Raw genomic sequence first — 21,821 nt, 5'->3', positions numbered from 1 at the left:
TCCCAGAATCCTGGGATTGTGACCTGAGCCGAAGGCAGATGCTTAATGACTGAGCCACCCAGGCGACCCTGTTAAATTTTTTTTTTAATTTGGGTAAATATCAGTGTCACTCAATAGCACAGCCATTAGGAAATAGAATACCATATTGAATACTGAATATTGTAATGAAGCAGATGTATGGAGACAAGCCACTTTAACCATAACAACCATATTTTGGAATGAAGAAATGGGGAGAAGGGAAAAAGGACATTTACTAACTGAATCTGGTAGACCAACCCAGTGATGTCTGCTTATATTTCATTGACCAGAATTATGTCATATGGTCAGCACATCTGAAAGGGAGACTGAGAATGTAGTACCTTTTTTTTTTTTTTTTTTAGTTGGACACATTGCCACCTTCAACTTCTAAGGAAGAAGAGGAAAAGATACTGGGTAGGCACTAGGTTTCTAAAATTTAACAGGGACTTTGATGAAAAACACTTTATTGTTTTTGATATAACTACATTTCAGTAGGTCAGAAGGTAATCTTAGAAATATTTAAAATTGAATTTTTTTTAAGATTTTATTTATTTATTTATTTATTTATTTTTTTTTAAAGATTTTATTTATTTATTCATGAAAGACAGAGAGAGAGAGAGAAGCAGAGGGAGAAGCAGGCTCCCAAGGAGTAGGGAGCCCGATGCGGGACTCGATCCCAGGACCCTGGGATCATGACCTGAGCCGAAGGCAGACGCTTAACCATCTGAGCCACCCAGGCGTCCCATAAGATTTTATTTATTTATTTGAGACAGAGAGAATGAGAGAGAGAGAGGACATGAGAGGGGGGAGGGTCAGAGGGAGAAGCAGGCTCCCTGCCGAGCAGAGAGCCTGATGCGGGACTCGATCCAGGGACTCCAGGATCATGACCTGAGCCGAAGGCAGTCGCTTAACCAACTGAGCCACCCAGGCGCCCCTAAAATTGAATTTTTTGTGGTTAGGAGTGTTTGGTGTTTATGTATGAACTGTAGAGCATTTGGCACATTAACTTGGATCTGATGATTTTCATTTAGACAGATTGTATGTAATTTACTGCTAGCATAACCTTGAAAAACTCAGTATACCTTTTTTTCAGATGAGGACACTGAAACTCAAAATGGTTAAGTCACTTGTAGAAGGTCACACAGCTGATAAGTGTCAGAGCTGAGACTTAGCCTAAATTTAAAAAGTCCATGCTCTTTTCACTCTGCTAACACTGTTGCTTTATTTATTAGATGCTGGCTTCAATCAGGACACGTAGAACCAACTGTTATTTTAATTTTTCCTATTTAAATAATCAATTCTTGTTCCTCTCTTGTATCTTTGAGTTCCCACTGATCTTTTTTAAGCTTTTAAGTTGATTGCTTCATGAATGAAGAGAAATATAAATTTACTTCTAAGTACTACTTCAGCTACACTCTGCAAGTTTTATTATTTTCTTTTTTTTTTAAAGTTTATTATTTATTTTTGAGTAATCTCTACACCCAGTGTTGGACTTGAAATCACAGCCTCCGAGATCAAGTGTTGTGCATTGTCTTCGGACTAAGCTAGCCAGTTTTATTATTTTCACTGTCATTCAGTTCTGAATATTCTATTATTCTTTATTGCTATTTTCATTGTTGTTCAGTCCTAGATATTTCAATTTTTTTTTAACTCATGCATTGTTTGAGCAATAGTATAGTTTTATTTTTTAAATATATGATTTTTAACTGTTTATTTAAGATGGATGATTCCTAATTGAATTGCGTTTTGGTCAGAGACCATAATCTGTATAATATTGCCTCTTTGAAATACGTTACTACTTTGTTGTGGACAAATTTTATAAATATGTGCTTAACGAGTTGTTTTCTATCAGGTACAGAGTTCTATGTAGATCTATTAGATCAGCTTGGCTAAAATATTAATCTTCAAAAGGAAATACTCCTATTTTAGCCTTACATTCTTAGTTTTAAAATGTGAGGTAGTTTAGTGAATGGGATGTCAGGAACTTGTGCTTTATTATTTATCTGATATTTTTAATACTGAAGAGAAAAATAACAAATAGTTGATGAATGTGAAACAGTTCTAGCATGTTCTAGCATAGGAACTTGATTTTCATATTAGATCATGACAGACATTGTGAACAAATCTATAGCTACCGTGGGACAATGAAAATCATAGTGGTAGTCCAGGTCTTACTTGGGTTTTTTTAATTTATGTTTTCTTTATCATTGAAATATTGTAAATTCAGGGGTTTTTTTTTTTTTTTTTAAGGATTTTATTTTTGAGAGAGCACACGCACACGTGCCCACATGAGCAGGGGGTGGGGCAGAAGGAGAGGGACAAGCAGACTCCCCGCTGAGTGGGGAGCCCAACTCAGGGCTCCATCATAGGACCCTGAGATCATGACCTGAGCCAGAGTCCGATGTTTAACTGACTGAGCCACCCAGGCACCCTGAAAAATTGTAAATTCAGTGTTTTACTGAAAAGTAAAAACACCTTTTTTTCACCCACAGAGTTTTACTTGTAGATTCAAATTCTAGTGTATGAGGCAGACAGTTGGAGCCTCCATTTCTTGAAGCCCCATTGTTTATGGTCTTTCCAAAATTAAGTTTTATTTTTTCCTTCCCCTTAAGTGTCTTATTAAAGCTTCAATTTTGAAATAATGTAAAATAAGAGGAAAGTTTCAAAAAATAGGGCAAAGAACTCCTGAATACCCTTTACCCAGATTATCCAATTGTCAGCATTTTGCCACACTTGCTTTATCCTTCCCACTTTCTCTCTGTATACAGATTATGTATTTTTTTCATCATTTGAAAGTAAGTTGCTATTATTATACCTCTCCGCTTCTAAATATTTTGGTGTGTTTTTTCTAAAAACAAGAACACTCACTTAAAAAAACCCACAATCTTCTGATCAACACAGGAAATGGAACACTCAAAACAATGCTGTTATCCAGTCTGTGGGCCGTATTTCAGTTTTTCCAGTTGCCATAATAATGGCCTTCGCAGCAATTATTTTTTCTGGTCCAAAGTCCAGTCAAGGATCATGTTGAATTTAATTTTTATGTGACTTTAGTCTTTTTAAACCTAGAATGTTTGTCAGGTTCCTTTTTTCTTTCATTACACAACAATTTTTGAAAAGTTCAGTCCATTATTTTACAGAATGCCCCTCAATTTAAATTTCTCTGGTATTTCCTCATGATTAGATTTAGATTATGCTTTGGGTGGAAATATCTCAGAAATGGTATTCTATCCATCTCAATGCACTTGTGGAGATGCATGATGTTGGTTTGTGTCATTGTTAGTGGTCATTTGGTAGGTTTGATGACTTTGGCTAAGTGGTGGGTGCCAGGTTTCTTCACTGTAAAATTGGAATTAATCGGTGTTTTGTGGGGTGATATTTCAAGACTATGTAAATATCCTGTTTCTTACCAACTTTCACCCACTGAAGTTTTATTATCTATTGGTAATCCTTGTCTGATTAATCAGTTATTATTATGATGTTTACAAATTGATTTTCTCATTTCTTCATTCATTTATATTTACTGTTTGGTATCGTATTGCAAAGGAGCTTTCCCTTCTTCCTCATTATTTGTTTCTATCAGTATGAAGTCCTGAATTGTTATTTTATTCAAAGAGTTTATAGTCTATTATAATCTGTTATTATCAGTGTATACTTTGGTGCCCAGTTGTTCCAAATTGTCCAGTTGTAGGCTCTTTAAGCTGACTCCTGTATTCTTTTAATATGTTTCCCATCATTTTTTGAGCTCTTCCTTATTGTAGGTACAATAATATGTTCTAGTCTTATCTTCCACATCTCTTACCCCAACCCTGGAATTGGCTACTTCTCCAAGAAGCCCTGGTGTTTCTTTCACTGTGTTATCTAAAGCAACATAGTGATATTTCAGAGCCCAGGTTTTATCACTTGTTAGCTGAATTGATTTGGTCAAATTATTTAACCTCTGTAAGCCCCAACTTTTAATTGGAAAATGAGGATTAAAATGGTACATATCTCACAGTGTTTTTGTGACAATTAATTTAAATAATCCACTTAAAGAACAATGCATGTCACATGTAAATATGACATAAACATTGCCTATTATTATTATTACATTACTATTCCCTCTTTTTTCCCCCTTTAACAGGATGTTCTTTTAAAGAATTATTGAAGACGAAGTTTTTTTTTTATTTTTGTTTTTTGTTTGTTTTTTAATGGCTTTACAGAATTTTAAATCGAATACAATTTGACATGACGGCAAAAAATGTAAGTATTTGTAAATTTTTAAATGTAAGTATTTTTAAAGTGAGTTGTACTTTTTCCTTTGCACATTTTCTTCACTATTCTTATTAATCAAGTTCAATTTACTGGCATTAGTTTATAATTGTTTTTGTTTATGCAAAGAATGAGATAGTGAACTTTAATGCTATTGAATATAGCGCTTGAATGGGCATGGTAGCATTCTTGTAAATTGCTGCCAAGTTGTGCCTTCTCAACAGCTGCAAAATTGCTATCTCTAGAAAGTTTCCCAACCCTCTCCTTTTTTGGTACTGTAATAAATTTTTGTTTTGGTACTTGCTGGAGATTTACTAGCCTTATCGAGAAAAATCACTCTTTTCTTTGGCCCAATTTTTTTCTTGTGGACTTACTCAAGGAAATATGCATACTGAGATGTTCAGAAGAAGCTTACTGTCCTCCATGAGATGATCCCTGAGGGGACATTAGGCTTTCGATGTTTTGGAGGAGTTACTCAGTTTCTTTCCTCTGCTCAAGGCTTTTATTTCTGAATCTACTTCAAGTTATTTTTTTATTGTCTGACTGTATCAACAGATTTGTTTTCAGTTATGTGAAGGATTATGCCAGAAAATAAATATTGCGACATATAGGGAAATAACTTCTAATTGCTTTACCGTTCCCAGATTATGATTTCGGAATCTTTGATTGAACATAACAGAAATCTGCTTAGGCTACCTTAAAAAGGGAATTTATTATAAAGATACAGGAATGTCTCAAAGACTTTAAGAGTAAGAATTTAGTGGGCCCTTAGAAAGATCTGGGTGCAAGAATTTGAAATATACCAGGAATTGAAGCAGTGTTTAGTTTCCATATATTATCTCTGCTTGTCTGTGTGCATCTGCTTCATACTCTGTCTCTCTCTGCAAATCATGCTCCTTAGTTCTCCAGGCAGCCTCTCAATATATGTGTTACAGAACCAGCCTGTTCAGAGAAAGAGAGGTGCGAAGCAAAGGAGGAAGGCAGCTTGACAGATCTTGTCTGCCCGTGTGAGCTCCAGTTTCAGACTCCTTGGGGTGGACCTTGGTGCTGCTCAAGTGTGATATCTACTAGTGGTTTACTTAATTGTGACCAGGAGAAGCAAGCGTTACATTGTGTGAAAAGGTCCCCTTGTCAGCCAGACAGATAGTTCCAAATACTGCACATTATACATCTAAAGAATAACATTTTAAAAAAAACCCTTCATGATTTACCTCCATTTTCCTATTATTACCCTTGCTTTTGACATGCTATAAGCAGCTATAAGCAGATATAGATTTTGCTTCATTATCATGTAACTAATTTTATTAGGATAAATTATCAGGAATACTCTGCTTTAATCTAAGATTGTTATATATATTTGTTAAAGTGCTGTTTGGGGAAAAAAGAAGCAAAGTTTTAGTCTATGTATTGGGAATTTTCTTGCAGAATATTCTCTTGATTTTTTTCTCCTTAGGAAAAAAGGGAAGTAAAAGTTATCCTGAACCACAAGCTGGTTAACGTTCAAATAGCAATCATATTTTGGCTTAAAATGTATCTTGAATCAAGTATCATTTTCCTAGTCATATGTACAATTTGCTATATTAAAAGTTGTTTCCCTAAAGTAACATAAAGCATTTGAACCAGTGGTAATTATACTCCCCCTATTTTTTTTGTATATTTGGAAGAAATCAAACAGTGAGCAATGTGTTTCTCTTTCTGCTATGGCAACCTAGGGGGAGAGGGATAAGTGATGAGCTGATCCTCTTGATATTTTAGAGTTAGGGACATAAGAGGTCAGGCCTCAGATTGGGCTGAGCTGACGCATGTGGGAAAGAACTGAAATAGGCTGTCTGAAAATAACCATTCATAACTGCCATTCTGCAATAGAGAAGAACATTTTTGTGGCTCTTAATATGTTTTGTCAAGATACTTACTGAAAGGATTATACTAGTTCACAATGCCATGAGTAATTCATTCTCCTCCCCGCCCCCAGTATATGTACCTGATACTGTTCTAGGCTCCTGCCTTTCTGGGGCTTATAGTGTCTGTAGTGAGAGAAGGTAATAAATACATATATAATGTCAGGTAATGATAAATGTCATGAAGAAAAGTAAAACAGGGTAAGAAGAGAGAGAATGATGGCAGTGAGGGAGAGTTCTTTTAACTTAGGTGTTCAGAGAGTTCTCTTTAAGGAAGTGATGTTTAGACAGAAGTGCTCTTGAGTCTCAATCCAAGAAGAGGAAGCCAGCCTTATGAGTATCTGGGAAAAGAACATTCCCAGATACTGAGGTAGAGGCAGGAAAAGGTGTGGTTGTTCAAGGAACAGCAAGATGACCAGTTTATAAGTGGAACAGAGTAAGCAAGGAAAAGTGGTAGGAGATGAAGTCAGAAAGAAAGCAGGAGCCAGATCATGTGGAGCCTCAAAGACTGAGGTGATGGGTGTGTATTTAAAATGTCAGTAAGAAGCCATTGGAGATTTGGTGGATAGTTGGATGACCTGACTTACTGTTTTAGAAAGTTTGTCCTGGGTGCTGAGTGACTAGACCGAAGAAGGGCATAATAGAAGCAGGAGACTCATTTGGCACTTACCTCAGTAGTTCAGACAACAGAGTATGGTGATTTGGGCTGGGGTAATGATATCGGAGATGGGGAAAAGTGGCTGGATCTAGGATGAATTTGAAGGGACAGCCATTAGGAGTTACTGAGTAATTAGGATATGGGGGCAGGGAAAAAGTTAAAGAAGACTTCTCAGTATTTTGCTTGTGTAACTGGATAAATGGCTTGTTTAATGAGAAGAAAAACTCTTAGGGAACTGTGGGATTTTGTGGCAAACTCAACAATCATTTTGAACATATTAAAGTTAACACAACTAAAAATGTCCAGGTTAGAGATATTGGCTAGGTAGTTTGATAAATGATTCTGGAGCTCAGAGGAAAGGTTGGAATTGGATATAGAAATTTTGGAGTCATTTCATATTAAATTATTTTAAAGCAGTGGTACTGCATGAGATTATATAGAACGTGAATGGATAGAGTATACATGAGGACCCAAGGTCTGAGCACAGGGATTCTCCGGCATCTGGGGAGGAGGAGAAGCAGCGAAGGAGACTCAAAGAATGACCAGGAAGGAAGGAAGTAGTGTTATCCTGATGATCTGGAAGCCAAGTGAAGAAAGTGTTTGAAGAAGAAGGGAATGATCAATTGTGTCACATGCCAATGAGAAGTAAGTAACTCTTAGACATGGAAGAGATTGCCCAGGTCTTACAGAGGCATCATTAAACATGTATTCAAATATTTACATCCTTATTTTCTGTTTCTCATTTTATATATCTCTTATGAGAACAGTTTTTTGTGAAGAGTTGTTTTTGTCTTACCCATGCCATAGTAGGTCTCATGGTTCCGAATGATAGAAACCCTATTTAAAACAGTTTAAGGCAAAAAGTGGAATGTATTGATTCACACAACTGAAAAGTCTGGGATGCTCTAGCTTCAAATACATCTGGTTACGGGGGATCAAATGATGGTGTCAGGGATCTATGTCCCTTTTTCCATCTCTTTGCCACAATATGGTAGCAAAATACCCTATATTGTGTTTATAATTCTTACCTCAGAAGGAGAGAAGGAGCTTTTCCTTTTTAGCACTAATATTTCAAATTCTATGGAGGAGCTTTGGTTGACCCTGCTTGACCCACATGCTTAGATAAGCCAATGTGGAGAAAGAAGTGGGCCAAGTCTGGGTCATGGGTCCACTTCTGCTGACATGGCAACAATTGAGGCTCAAAGATTAACAGTCATACTGGAACTACATGGATTGTGGGATGGATCATTTTGCTAAAAGGAAGGTCTGTAGAGCTGGCAATATATTCGTTGTTTCTGGGATAAAATTGTTGTTAAATAGTATCTAGTATCCGCTGATACTCTTCATGACCACAAATACAGATGTGTTCTGACTTAAGCTCATTCAGTATAGGATAAAGAATTTGAAAGGTAATTTGATGTATATTTTTTGCCTCATCAAAGAATCTTTTAAAAAATATGTAAGCCATGATACTCATTACAGAAAAATTAGAGAATACAGATAAAGAAACTAGCCTAGAGATTATCAGCAGAATTTTGCCTAGGAAGACATCTGGTGTATATACAAATGTGTGTGTGTGTGTGTGTGTATAACAGAATGTGTGTAAATATTTTTAATAAAAATTAGGTCATACTTTTTTTTTAGCTTAATCTCGATGATGATGAATGTCTTTTCTTGTCTTAATATCTCTGCAACATCATTTTAAATGACTGTTTTATGTTATGCGCTGTATGGACATTACACCAGTTTCCTAATATTGGCCATTAAGTTATTTCCACTTTTTTCTTTTTTTCTTTTTTTTAGCTTTTTGTTTATTTTTGCTTACTCATTGGATTTTTCCCATAAAGCAAAGTCTTATGAAATTACTAGCCCACAGGGTGTGTGCTTTTGTTTCATGTTACTAAATTGTGTTTCAGAAAGGTTGCACTTTTTTATATATTCATCAGTGATGTATGAAAGTGCCATTTCCCTTTATTTTCTTTTTAGTCTTTGCCAGTGTAATCAACAAAAAAATGGTATGTAGTTTATTCATTTCTCCAGTTGCTAGTTAGGTCAAACTGGTGTTCTGTATGTTCATTGGTCACTTGCATCTCTCTTTTGTGAATTGTCTGTGTCAGTGTTGAAGAGTTAAAAGCCATTACCATTTGAATAACAACCCACACTTGGGTATTGCTTTTGTCACTAACAATCATATTCATGTAATTATTTAATTTGATCTAAGGAGCTCTCTGAGTTTGTCATGCACATATGTATTGTTGTCTTCATTTTGCAGTGACTGTCCCAAGATCACCTTGCTTGTGAATGGCAGAGCTGAACTCAGAGTACAGATCATCTCACTCTGAATCTTCTTTTCTTTCAGTTTTGTCAATCTAAAATGTTAAATGTCAGTGAAATTATAAGGTTATTAATGGGAAATATGGTTTGAACCCTAAAAATTGGGCTTGGATATTTTTTATTCTACAGACATTTAGTGACTGTTTACAGTATGTCACACAATGTTTGAATCTCCAGATAGAAAACTTTTCTCAGGACCTTATTAGGTGAAAAATTCTATATAAAATGAATTCACCTTTTACTTTTGCTCTGTGAACCATTATTATTATTATATCCTTCTTAAATAGAATAAGGAAAGAAAAGCTATTTTCTCCTCTCCCAGCCAACTTTTTCTACTCTCAATCTTTTCTTTGAATCTTTATAGTGTTTATGAAAGCAGAGATTAATAAACTTTTGAAATTTTAATTAAATTAATTTTAGTAGTATTTATATAAACTCTAAATACAAATACCTCCCCTCCATCTATTAGACCAAAATTAGCATACAGTATTGACTCACAATTGACCTTTATCTTTTTAGAGTTTAATTTATTGGTTATTAAGATGCAGATATACTGCTGCTTAAAAAGTTTCCAAATTCATTCTCTGCTCCACTCTGCAGAAGTTGGCCATTAAGAGCAGGTGTTTAAACATAACAGTAACCCAGTAACTGTGAACTCTCCACTGTGAATATGTGGTTTCAGTTGAGGTTTTTGCCGTTATCTTTGTATAATAACAAAAAGGTGTAAACTGATGCTTTTGAAATTATTATAATACATGGATTAAACAACCGCATTGTATTAAGCATAGAATATTAAAGGCTGTCTTTGCCTTCTTTGCTTTCTTTTTATGGTAGAACACCAATGAAAGTTTGTCTTTTTATAGGAGAAAAGTGTTTTTTGTTTTGTTTTGAGGCATGTTAGTGATGCCACAATAAACTCTTGGCATTTACAAATTGAACACTTAACATTAATATTTGTGAGCAATTCTGGAGATCCAAGTGGTGGTAATTTGTTGCAAATTTTGTTGCAAAGGATTTACTTCTAACAGCGTAATTATAAGAAACTAGATAGAATTAAGTATCTGCACCATTATCTACATAGAATTGAGAAAGTGCATTTTAGATGTCTTCCACTCAGCTGCTGTCATAAAAATTTAGTATTAGATCCTACAGATAGTTTGCATCAGAATTATTTTTCCATGATGTAAATGATATGTAGAAATATTTCTGGTAACATATGTCTTGACAAAAAGAAACAGCTATTAGTAGTGCATTCGAATTACTAAATAATGAAATAATTAGCTATTACATTATGAAATTATAAAGTATCAGATGAGTGTGCATGAAGAATATACAATGCTAATGCAGTGGGTAGTTTAAAAATAACATTAAGTGCACAGATATGAAGTTATAAAGCTTAGTGTGCTTTAAAATCTTTTTGATGTGCTAGTACTTGGAGAGGATGTTTGAGGTACCAAGTTAGCATTGATATTTGAAGATTACAAATCTATAAGGATTAAAACAGTAACATAATAGTAATCGTAGAATCATTTATTGGAATCTTGCTTTATGTCAAGTTTTCAAAAATGGAGAGTTTTTTTCCTCCTGGCTCTATAATAAATTTTTAAAATTCTGATGATACTACCATAGTTAGCTCTGTGATTCCAAGAAGTCCAGTGGCTATCACATTAAATGAAATAAATTGCCTAAATAAATAAACACACTTGCTATAGATAGTCCCTTGGGTATCATATTAATAGTAATGAAGGTTAACATGATTGAGCACTTTGTGCCATACACTATGCTAGATGCTTCACATGAACTATCTTAATCTTCCTAATAACCTAAACTGATAAGCACTTCTAGCACCCTTCAGTTTACAGTTGAGGAAACTGAGGTGTAGAGAGCTTGTGTGACTTGATCACAACCACACACATAGTAGTCTTGATGGGCCAGAGTATGAGCCCAAGCAGTTGGATTTGAGACCAGTAGACCTCACCTCTGCGGTGTGGTATTAATGGTCTTTATCTGATCTATTACATATCATAATGTTGAAAAGCATTATAGGCAGTGATTATGAACAATAAAAATTAAGGGCAGCATTAATTTTTTTCAGGCAACATTTTCTTTTTAACTCTACTCCTATTGATGACATAATTAATTCATTTTTATGTGGCTATCTGTAGTATTTGATGCAGTTCTTCAGTAGAAAGTATAAAATAGCTTATTAAATGATCATGTAATACTTAAGATCCTATTTTTAATTTTTAAAACTATTTTATTCAGGTTGGTTTGACTTCTACAAATGCAGAACTGAGAGGATTTATTGATCAGAATCTCAGTCCAACAAAAGGTAAGGACAGATGAATAGAAATTTTCTGCATTGAGCTAGTTTTATTGCATTTGTTTTATAAAATATGCAGCTACATGTATTACTTTAATAATTATATAATATGACTGTGTTGTGTTATCATATACCAAATAACTTGTATCATATGAAAGTAGTTCTGAGAGGTGGGGGGAGAGAGAGAGAATGAGGGGAGAGAGTGTGTGGGGTATTTTTTTTTTAAGATTTTATTTATTTATTTATTTGAGAGAGAGAGAGAGAGAGCACTAGCAGGGGGCGGGGCAGAGGGAGAGGAAGAAGCAGACTCCCTGCTGAGCAAGGAGCCGATGTGGGGCTCGATCCCAGGACCCTGAGATCATGACCTGAGCTGAAGGCAGACACTTAAGCAACTGAGCCACCCAGGCACCCCTGAGAGTGTATGTGGTATTTGTGTTACTTTTCTCCATCTCTTTCCTAAGAGGTCTCTAAGACCACCTGTTGTTGTTGTTGTTGTTTTTTAGAGAGAGAGGGAGGGGTGGGAGGGCAGAGGGAGGGCGAGAGAGAATCCCAAGCAGGCTCCATGCCCAGCACAGAACCCAGCGTGGGGCTTGATCTCACAATCCTGAGATCATAACCTGACCCTAAATCAAGAGTTGGATGCTTAGACGACAGAGCCACCCAGGCGCCCCTAACACCACCTTTGATTAATGATCCTGTTACAATTGAAACTAACTGTTCAAGTCACTTTTTTCTTGATTTTCTTGCTTGTTAGCCTTACTTCTAGTGGTTTAACTTGTAAGGAGGTAGAGTAGAATGCATGAATATATGTAAAATTCCTGTATCTAATATATGGTTTACTGAAGAAATGCTTATATCAGAAATCTGACCTACCAGTACAAGAATTGATGCAGGACTTTGTCTGTATCTTGCTGTATGTATCTTTCAACAGTATCTTATAGTATGTAGAGATAACATACTGAAATATTTATGGTTGAAATGATAAGATGTTTGGGATTGGCTTCAAAATAATCCATTGGGGGAAGAAGAGTAAAGTGGGTGGAATTATAGATAAAACAAAACTATCTGTAAGTTGATTAAATTCTTTATGCTGGGTGATAGCTGTATGGGGTTTCATTATTCCTTTCTCTCTTCCCTTGTATACGTTTGAAATTTTTCCTTATTAAAGGTAGGAACAAATATATGTCATTATAATACAGATAGCTATGAGAGAAACATATACCCTCAAAGGGTATATGCCCTGGAGAGAAGGCTAGAGAACTCTGTATTTCAGTATAAAAAAAGTCTAGCTTAATAATAAAGCCTGTAGAGTTATTGAGAATTTAAATACGTGTTATGAAACAGTAAAAGACATACTACAAGCCTTAATGCTTCTCATTTTTTTCCCAATTTTTTCATTGTAGTAAAATACACAACATAAAATTTACAGCTTTAATCATTTTTAAGTGTACAGTTCAGTGGTATTAGGTACATTTGTGTTGTGTAGCCATTACCACCATCCATATCCATAACTTTTTATCTTGCAAAACTCAAATTTTGTGCTCATTAAACAATAACTCCCCATTCTCCCCTCCCCTAGTCTCTGGCAACCACCATTCTACTTTCTGTCTCTATGATTTTGACTATCTAGGTACCTCATGTAAGTGAAATCCTAATAGTAATTGTTTTTTTGTGACTGGCTTATTTCATTTAGCATAATGTCCTGAAGATTCATCCATGTTGTCGTATATGTCAGAATTTCCTTTCTTTTAAGGTTGAATACTACCATTATGTATATATACCACTTTTGCTTATCATTCATCCATCAGTGGACACATGGGTTGCTTCCATGTTTTAGCTATTGTGAATAGTGCTTCTATGAATATGGGAGCACAAATATCTCTTTGGGACCTTCTTTGGGTGTATACCTAGAAGTGGAATTTCTGGGTCATATGATAATTCTATTTTTAATTTTTCAGAGGAATTGCCATTCTGATTTCCAGCAGCTGTACCATTTTACATTCCCACGAATAGTGCACAAGGGTTCCAATTTCTTCACATCCTTGCCAGTACTTATTTTTGTTTTTTGTTTTATTATAGCCATCCTAGTAGATGTAAAGTGATATCTTACTGTAATTTTGATTTGTATTTCCCTAATGACTAGTAATGTTGAGCATTTTTTTATGTGCTTATTGGCCATTTGTATATCTTTGAAAGGTCTGCTCAAGTCCTATGCCCATTTTGAATTGGATTAAGTATTTTTGGAGTTGAGTTTTAGGAATTGTTATGTATACTGAATATTAATCCCTTATAAGATAAATGATTTGCAGATATTTTCTTCTGTTCAGTAGGTTGTCTTTTCACTGTCTTTATAGTTTCCTTGGATGTGCAAAAGTTCTTTATTTTGCTAAAGTTCAATTTGTCTATTCTTTCGTTGCCTTTGCTTTTCGTGTCATACCTGTGACATGGTTGCCAAATTTAGTGTCCTGAAGATTTTCCCCAAAGCTTTCTTCTAAGAATTTTATAGTTTTAGTTCTTTAGTTTAGGTCTTTGATCCATTTTGAGTAAATTTTTGTATATGATTTAAGAGTCAAACTGGAATAAGGATATCCAGTTTTTCCATTACCATTTATTGAAAGACTGTCCTTTGACCATTGAATGGTCTTGGCACTCTTGTCAAAAATCAATTGACCATGTATGTAAAGGTTTATTTATGGGCTTTTTATTCTGTTCCCTTGGTCTGTATGTCTGTATGTCAGTACCATAATGTTTTAATTACTGTAGTTTTGTAGTAAGTTTCAAAGTTGAGAATTGTGACCCCTTTAACTTTATTTTTTTTCAGGATTGTTCTGGCTATTTAGGATTCCTTGCAATTCCACATGAATTTGAGGATCAGCTTTTCCATTTCTTTGAAAAAGGCTGTTAGAGTTTTGATAGACATTGCATTGAATCTGTAAATCACTTTGGTTTTATTGACATCTTAACAATGTGAAGTCTTCTTATTCACGAACATATTTCATAGATTTAGGTCTTCTTTGATTATACTATTTCTTTTTGAAGTAATAGTGGTAATGGTTAAATAATTTTGTGAACATACTGGAAACCACTGAACTGTACACTTTAAAAAGGTGAATTTTTGGTATGTGAATTATATCTTTATTTAAAAAAAACAAAACCAACAACCACTTTCTTTAACTTGATATCTACTTCCACCTCTGATTTGATCTTCCTCTCATTGTCAGACTTCTTGGAAGAAACCATATACTTATAATCCCATTCTCAGCTCTAGTTCACTCTTCTGCCTGATGAAATCTGTCTTTGACTCCATTAGTTCATTGAAACTGCTTTTAGTTGTCTTTTTTTCTTTTTTATCAACATTTGATACAGTTAATTTCCCTCTTTGTTTTGTTTATTTATTTTATTTATTTATTTTTTAAAGATTTATTTATTTTTTAAAGATTTATTTATTTGAGAGTGAGAAAGAGCAGAAGAGCAGGGTGAGGGGCAGAGGGAGAAGCAGACTCCCCACTGAGCAGGGAGTCCCACGCGGGGCTTAATCCTGGGACTCTGAGATCATGACCTGAGCTGAAGGCAGACGTTTAACTGAGCCACCCAGGCTTCCCCCATCCTTTTTTGGTTTGTTTGTTTGTTTTTTAAAGATTTATTTATTTGACAGAGAGAGCACAAGCAGAGGGAGCAGCAGCAGAGTGAGAGCAAGAAGCAGGCTCTCTGCTGAGCAGGGAGCCCAATGCGGGGCTCGATCCCAGGACCCCGGGATCATGACCTGAGCCGAAGGCAGACGCTTAACTAACTGAGCCACCCAGGCGTCCCTCCTCCTTTGTTTTTTTAAATAACATTTTAATTTTAGAATAGTTTTAGATTTACAGAGAAATTACAAAGATAGTACAGAGAGTTCTCATAAACTCCTTAATCAGTTTTCCCTACTGTTAACATCTTACATTGGTCTAGTACAGTTTTTATAATTAATGAACCAAAATTAACATATGTTGATTAACGGAAGTCCATACTTCTTCATATTTCCTTAGTTTTTAGCTAATGTTCTTTTTCTGTTCCAGGAGAGCTATCAGGATACCATATTACATTTCATGACCGTCATCCGTAGCCTCTTTTTGGCTGTGATGGTATCTCAGACTTTCCATGTTTTTAATAAGTTTTGAGGTGTAATTTTCAGGTATTTTGTAGAATGTCCCTTAACTGGGATTTTTCTGATGCGTTTCTCATGATTAGATCAGGGTTACTGAGTTTTTGAGAAAAAAAACCACAGAGATAAAGTGCCATTTTCATCACAGTGTATCAAAGGCCCATACTATCAACATGACTTATCACTGTTGATGTGAACCTTGATCACTTAGCTGAGGTAGTGTTTGTCATATTTCTGTACTATGAAGTGATTCTTTACCCTCCCCCCCTTTCCATACTGTAGTCTTTGAAAGGAAGTCAGTGGAGTGGTTGCTCTACCTACATCATTTATTTGGAATTCTTTTGCACCCTAGATTTGTCTCTTCTCTCTTATTTATTTATTTATTTATTTATTTATTTATTTATTTATTATTTAATGCTTTATTTATATTAGTATGGACTCATGATATTTAGTTTACACTCTGGGTTATATAGTCCATTACTACTTAATTTTTTGCTTAAGTTACAACTGTAGCCATTGGGAACTTTCATTTGGTTTTCTGTGTGCCTTTGACATTATGTCCCTTATTGTGAGTTTGGTTTTTTTCTTTTTTTGTTTGTTTTTGTTCTGAGCACTTATTTTTTTTTAGCACTACAAGATGCTCCAGGCTCATTTTATATCTTTCCTGCCCACTCCTCAGATCAGTCATTTTTCCAAAGAGTCCTGATTCTTTTTAACGGAGAATGTTAACAGAAACCAAGATCTTGGTGCTGCTGGGTAAGCTCATTGCTACTGGGAGGGTGTCTTTCTTTTTGAATCACTGTTTTTTTGTGTGTCTGTAATACCATACTTTTTAAGACTTTCATAGAAAGCAGTACAGTGTAACAGTTAAGAACAAGGCCTCTAGAGGACTTGGTGTGATCTTGGTTGCACTTCTTACACCCAACCGAATGTGTAAACCTGAGTAAGTTGATCTCTCTAAGCTAAAGTATCCACATCTGTAATGATGCAGATAATGATAAGTTGCTCATAGAGTGTCTAAGGATTAAATGAGGTAGTGCACATAAATCATTTAGCACAACACATAGCACCTAGTAAAGCATTCATTAAGCACTTACTCCTTTTTCTCATATTAATATTTTCATCTTCCTTTTTGGCTGCTCTCTTTCAGTCTACTCTCCTAGCCCTTTATCTTCTAAATGTTAGCGTTCTATGGGGTTTTTGTCTTAGGTTTCTTCTCATGTTGTCCATTCTCCCCAGGCATTTTCATCTATTCTCACTGCTTTAGTTATCATTTACTTTGTATATGGACTATTCTCAAATCTATATCTCTGACCAAACTTTGTCTTGAGTTGTTATATATCCAGCTGCTTATTGAATACCTTCATTTGAGTAACTTCTCTGTATCTCAGACTCCATCGGTCCAGAATTAAAGTGATTATTTCACCCTCTCAAAACCTGCTCTCCCCTTTTCCTTATGTGACTGAATAGTAGTACCATCCACCCTTTGCCCAAACCAGACAGGAGGCCTCATCTTTTATTCTTTTTTCTTTCTCTCTGCTTCTAATGAAATCATTTATAAGGCTTGTTCATTCTGCATCCTCAGTCTCTCGGCCCTCCCCATGCCTTTTCTCTGTCTCTGTTGCTACTATCTATCTTAGTTCAGACTACTAGAAACCATTTCCTGGATTACTGCAACTGCTGTACTTCCAGATTTCTTTCTTTCTGTTTCACTTACTGTAGTATAGCTCTCAAACACAAATCTGAACAGTCTTTCTGTTAAAAAACTAGTTTATAGTTCCTTATTGCCCTTAAGATAAAGTCCAAACTCTGATTTGAAAGATCCTTGGGGCGCCTTGCTGGCTCAATCAGTAGAGCATGCGACTCTTGATCTCAGGGTTGTAAGTTTGAACCCTACATTGGGTGTAGAGATTCGTTAAAAATAAAATTAAAAACAAAATTAAAAAAAACCTTTCATGATATGGTTCTTGCTTTTATCTTTAGCCTGATCTCAGATGCCTCTTCTTCTGCCACATTGAACTACATTCTCTCTCTTCACTTTGTCTCTGACTTTTCCCTTCTCTATACTCTTCTCTGCACCTGGAATGCCATGATCCCTGACATGGTCCTCCATTCCACTCCTGATAACATATTTCACCAGGCTAATTTCTGTTTATTACTCACATCTAAGTTTAGGTCTTATTTCCACTTGGCCCATAAGCCTCTAATACTCTCTCCTTATCCCTATTGTAGCATTTATCACACTATACTTTAATGATTGGTTTACTTATTGGTCCCCCTCTCCTGACTCTGTAAAGTCAAAGACTTCATTTTAATTAATCATTGTATTTCTAGGACAGATATTTCAAAGTATCTATCCCATAGTATCTGTCCCAAACTAGGAACGTTGTTGAAAGAATATATGTCTTTACCTTCTGTCCGTAATTTCTTTGGCCACTGGGCAAATTCCGATTTACTCTTTAAAATCTAGCTGACCACAAATTCCTCTGTAGCTCCTTGTTACTATGCCTCCTTTGTGTTAACCTTTGGACTCTATGCATACTTTGTTATTGTCCTTATCACATTATATTGTATTTCTTTATAGCTTGCCCTTTTCTTTTGCTAAACTCTGAGCTCCTTGAGGGCAGGGTCATTTTTCCTATTTTTGTCTTCAGAGTCTAGCTTGGTGTGTAGCACAGTTACATTCAGTAAATATTGAACAGCAGGGGTTTGTTTTGCCCTACATTTCCAGACTTTTTTTTTTTTTTTTTAAGATTTTATTTATTTATTTGACAGAGAGAGACACAGTGAGAGAGGGAATACAAAGCAAGGGGATTGGGAGGGGGAGAAGCAGGCCTCCCGCTGAGCAGGGGTTTGTTTTGCCATACATTTCCAGACTTTTAATAAAAATGTTTATCTAATCTTTGAGAAGTGTATAAAGAAGGAACTTATCTCAGAACTTTTTGAAAAAAGTGTTAAGGAATTTAGTGAATAAGGTTTCTGAGCTTTGGTCTTAGGGGACACATATTTAAGAGTTGGAGGTTTCAAAGTTACATAATTAATTAAAATAAGAACAAGCCTGAAGATAATTATATTCAGTTATATAACCAGAGGAGTAGTAGAGGAATTAAAAGCAGTTGAGTATTTGTATATCCTTGTTATAAATCATATAATTGTGCATCATTAAGAAAAATGGAAGGCAAAATATTGTAACATAGAGCTTCATGATATCTGGTGTTTAATTATCAGTATCTTTGGTGAAGATCAGGGATCTCTCAGTTACCTTAGAGGCACATGCTATTGGGTGGTCTGTACGTTTGGATATTTCTGGCACGTGGAAAGAGGCCATACTTGCCTGCAAGCTATGTACAGTCCTCTGGGAAGCTACCTGATTGGCAGCTGTTAGGAGGGTTGCACTTGTGGGATGAATTGCTCATGTCTTTGCAGGTGAGTGAGGTCTGCCATATGTCCTCCACTTGTTCCTTTGTGACCTCAGCAGAGCAACTCCACTCGGCCAGCTCCTTCATTGCTTGCGCATCAGATTTAAAACATGCGTGCCTTACACTGACTGCCAGTTCCGCACCATCCAGGGGATTGCAGTAGCCTATGGCTATTCACACTACAGCCTATTAAAATGAATTCAGCAACGCAGAAGAGGGGATCACTGAATAATCAGATTCCTCCTGTGGAAGCAGAGCTAATGGAAAAGATGAGAGAAAGCTGTGATAGAAAAGGGAATGAAAACCCTCGAGGATACAGTTGCAACATAGAAAAAGTTGCTTTGGAACTAAAAATATATTCATAGAATTCTTAAATCTAAGAAAGATTGAAAATAAGAAATGGCCAAAGATGTACAGTGAGCAAAACAATATTGATATCAAATAAAATATACTAAGAGCCTCAAGGCCTTAAAGAGACAAAGAGGAATATAGTGATACAAGGGAACAATCAAACCAACAATCCAATTTTTAGCAAATGGGCAAAACTTATGAATAAACAGTCACAGAAAAAGAAATACTAATGGTTCTTACACAGATGAAAAGGTACTCCGCCTTGTTCATAAAAGGTGTAATTTAAAAGTACACTGAGTACCACTTTCCACTCTGTAAGATTGGCAAGTATTAAGACGTTTGCTAAAACACTGTTGTCAAGGGTGTAGGGTAACATATGCTCTCTTATACGAGCATAAATTAGTGCAGCCTTTATGGGAAGCAATTTCACAATAATTAATCATTCACATTTCCTATAACCCAGCAGTCCCCATTTTAGGAATTGGTTATACTGATGTGCTGGCAGATTTGGAAAGTGAAGATTAATCTTCGCAGTATTATATGTAATAGCAAAATATTGCAAACTAAGTTCACCAGTAAGATTTGATTGGTGTTCAATACACATAATGGAATACTGTGTGGATATAAAATTGGGAATAAGAACGCTAAGTACAAATATTAAATGATCTACAAAGACTCATTAAGGTAACAAAAATGCAGATCAGCGTGCTGTGTATATAACCATTTGTTTAAAAAGAAGCGACATACAAACACATAATGTTTCTTGTAAAGATGCGCAAAGACTTGACATTCCTTATCTGGTGGTAGAGAAACTGTGACTTTCACAAAGCAGTTTTTAATTTTAATGAAGTCCAGCTTATCAGTTTTTTCTTTCAAGGTTCATGCTTTTTGGTGTTGTGTCTAAAAAGTCATTACCAGGGGCACCTGGCTGGCTCAGTTGATAGAGCAGGTGACTTGATCTCGGAGCAGTTGAATTTTGTATATTAACCTTGTATCCTGCCAGCTTGCTATAATCACTGAGGAGTTTTTTCGATTGTAAATGGTATTTTTAATTTCAATTTTCAGTTGTTCTCTGCTAGTATGTAGACATGCAGTTGGTTTTTGTGTTTCGATCTTATGGCCTGCCACCTTGTGTAACTCAGTTCTAGTAAGTCTTTTTTAAATTCCTTTGGATTTTCTCTTTTTTGGTAAGTTTTTATTTAAATTCCAGTTAGTTCACATACAGTGTAATATTAGTTTAAGGTGTACAATATTGTGATTCAGCACTTCCATACAACACCCAGTGCTCATCACAAGTGCCCTCCTTAATCTTCATCACCTATTTAACCCATGCCCCTGCCCACCTCCCCTCTAGTAACCATCAGTTTGTTCTCTATAGTTAAGAGTCTATTTTGTGGTTTGCTTCTCACTCTTTTCTTTTTTCCCTTTGCTCATTTGTTTTGTTTTTTAAATTCCACATATGAGTGAAATAATACGGTATTTGTCTTTCTCTGACTGGCTTATTTCACTTAGCATAATACTCTAGCTCCATTCACATCATTGCAAATGGCAAGATTTCATTCTTTTTACGGCTGAGTAATATTCCATTGTATATATGTGTACCACATCTTCTTATCCATTCATCAATTGATGGACACTTGGGCGTTTCCATAATTTGGCTATTGTAGATAATGCTGCTATAAACATCAGCAGGTATCCCTTTGAATTAGTATTTTTGTATTCTTTGGGCAAATACCTGGTAGTGCAATTGCTGGATTATAAAGTAGTTCTATTTTTAACCTTTTTGAGGAACCTCCATACTGTTTTCCACAGTGGCTACACTAGTTTACAATCTCACCAACAGTGCAAGAGGGTTTCTCCACATCTTCACCAACACCTGTTGTTTTTTTTTTTTTTTTTTTTAAAGATTTTATTTATTTATTTGACACAGAGAGAGAGAAAGCACAAGTAGGCAGAGAGGCAGGCAGAGGGAGAGGGAGAAGCAGGCTCCCCGCCGAGCAGGGAGCCCGACGCGGGGCTCGATCCCAGGACTCTGGGATCATGACCTGAGCCGAAGGCAGCCGCTTAACCAACTCAGCCACCCAGGTACCCCATACCTGTTGTTTCTTGTGTTGTTGCCCTTCTGATAGGTGTGAGGTGATATCTTATTGTAGTTTTGATTTGCATTTCCCTGATGATAAGCGATAATGAGCATCTTTTCATGTATCTGTTGGCCATCTGTATGTCTTCTTTGGAGAAATGTCTGTTTGTGTATTCTGCCCATTTTTTAATTGGATTATTCATTTTTGGGGTGTTGAATTTTTTAAGTTCTTTATATATTTTAGATACTAACCCTTTATCAGATGTCATTTGCAAATATCTTCTCCCATTCTGTAGGTTGCCTTTTAGTTTTGTTGATTGTTTCCTTCACTGTGCAGAAGCTTTTTAT

The 21,821-nt window shown here is 35.7% G+C and overlaps 1 protein-coding gene across 6 annotated transcripts in view; it reads left to right on the top strand.

Moving 5' to 3' along the window:
• TFDP2 (transcription factor Dp-2) overlaps nt 1-21,821 on the top strand; it is a 149,970-nt gene that overhangs the window by 25,621 nt on the left and 102,528 nt on the right. For 3 of the 6 annotated variants that reach the window (XM_081827397.1, XM_081827396.1, XM_081827391.1), the window contains exons 2-3: nt 4,142-4,260; nt 11,425-11,491. The exons of 1 other annotated variant lie outside the window; for it this stretch is intronic. In XM_081827397.1, coding sequence (XP_081683523.1) covers nt 4,246-4,260; nt 11,425-11,491 — 82 coding nt within the window. In that variant the 5' untranslated portion in view covers nt 4,142-4,245. Of the gene's footprint in view, nt 1-4,141; nt 4,261-7,239; nt 7,471-11,424; nt 11,492-21,821 lie in introns of those variants that run through there. 2 more of the 6 variants (XM_081827411.1, XM_081827417.1) reach the window with 2 other exon arrangements.

This window comes from Leptonychotes weddellii, chromosome 1 (assembly GCF_054177405.1).
Source record: "Leptonychotes weddellii isolate Sample4059 chromosome 1, ASM5417740v2, whole genome shotgun sequence".
NCBI classification, from domain to species: domain Eukaryota; kingdom Metazoa; phylum Chordata; class Mammalia; order Carnivora; family Phocidae; genus Leptonychotes; species Leptonychotes weddellii.
Note: the sequence above shows the minus strand (reverse complement) of the source record. Positions and strands in the feature narration are given on the sequence as shown.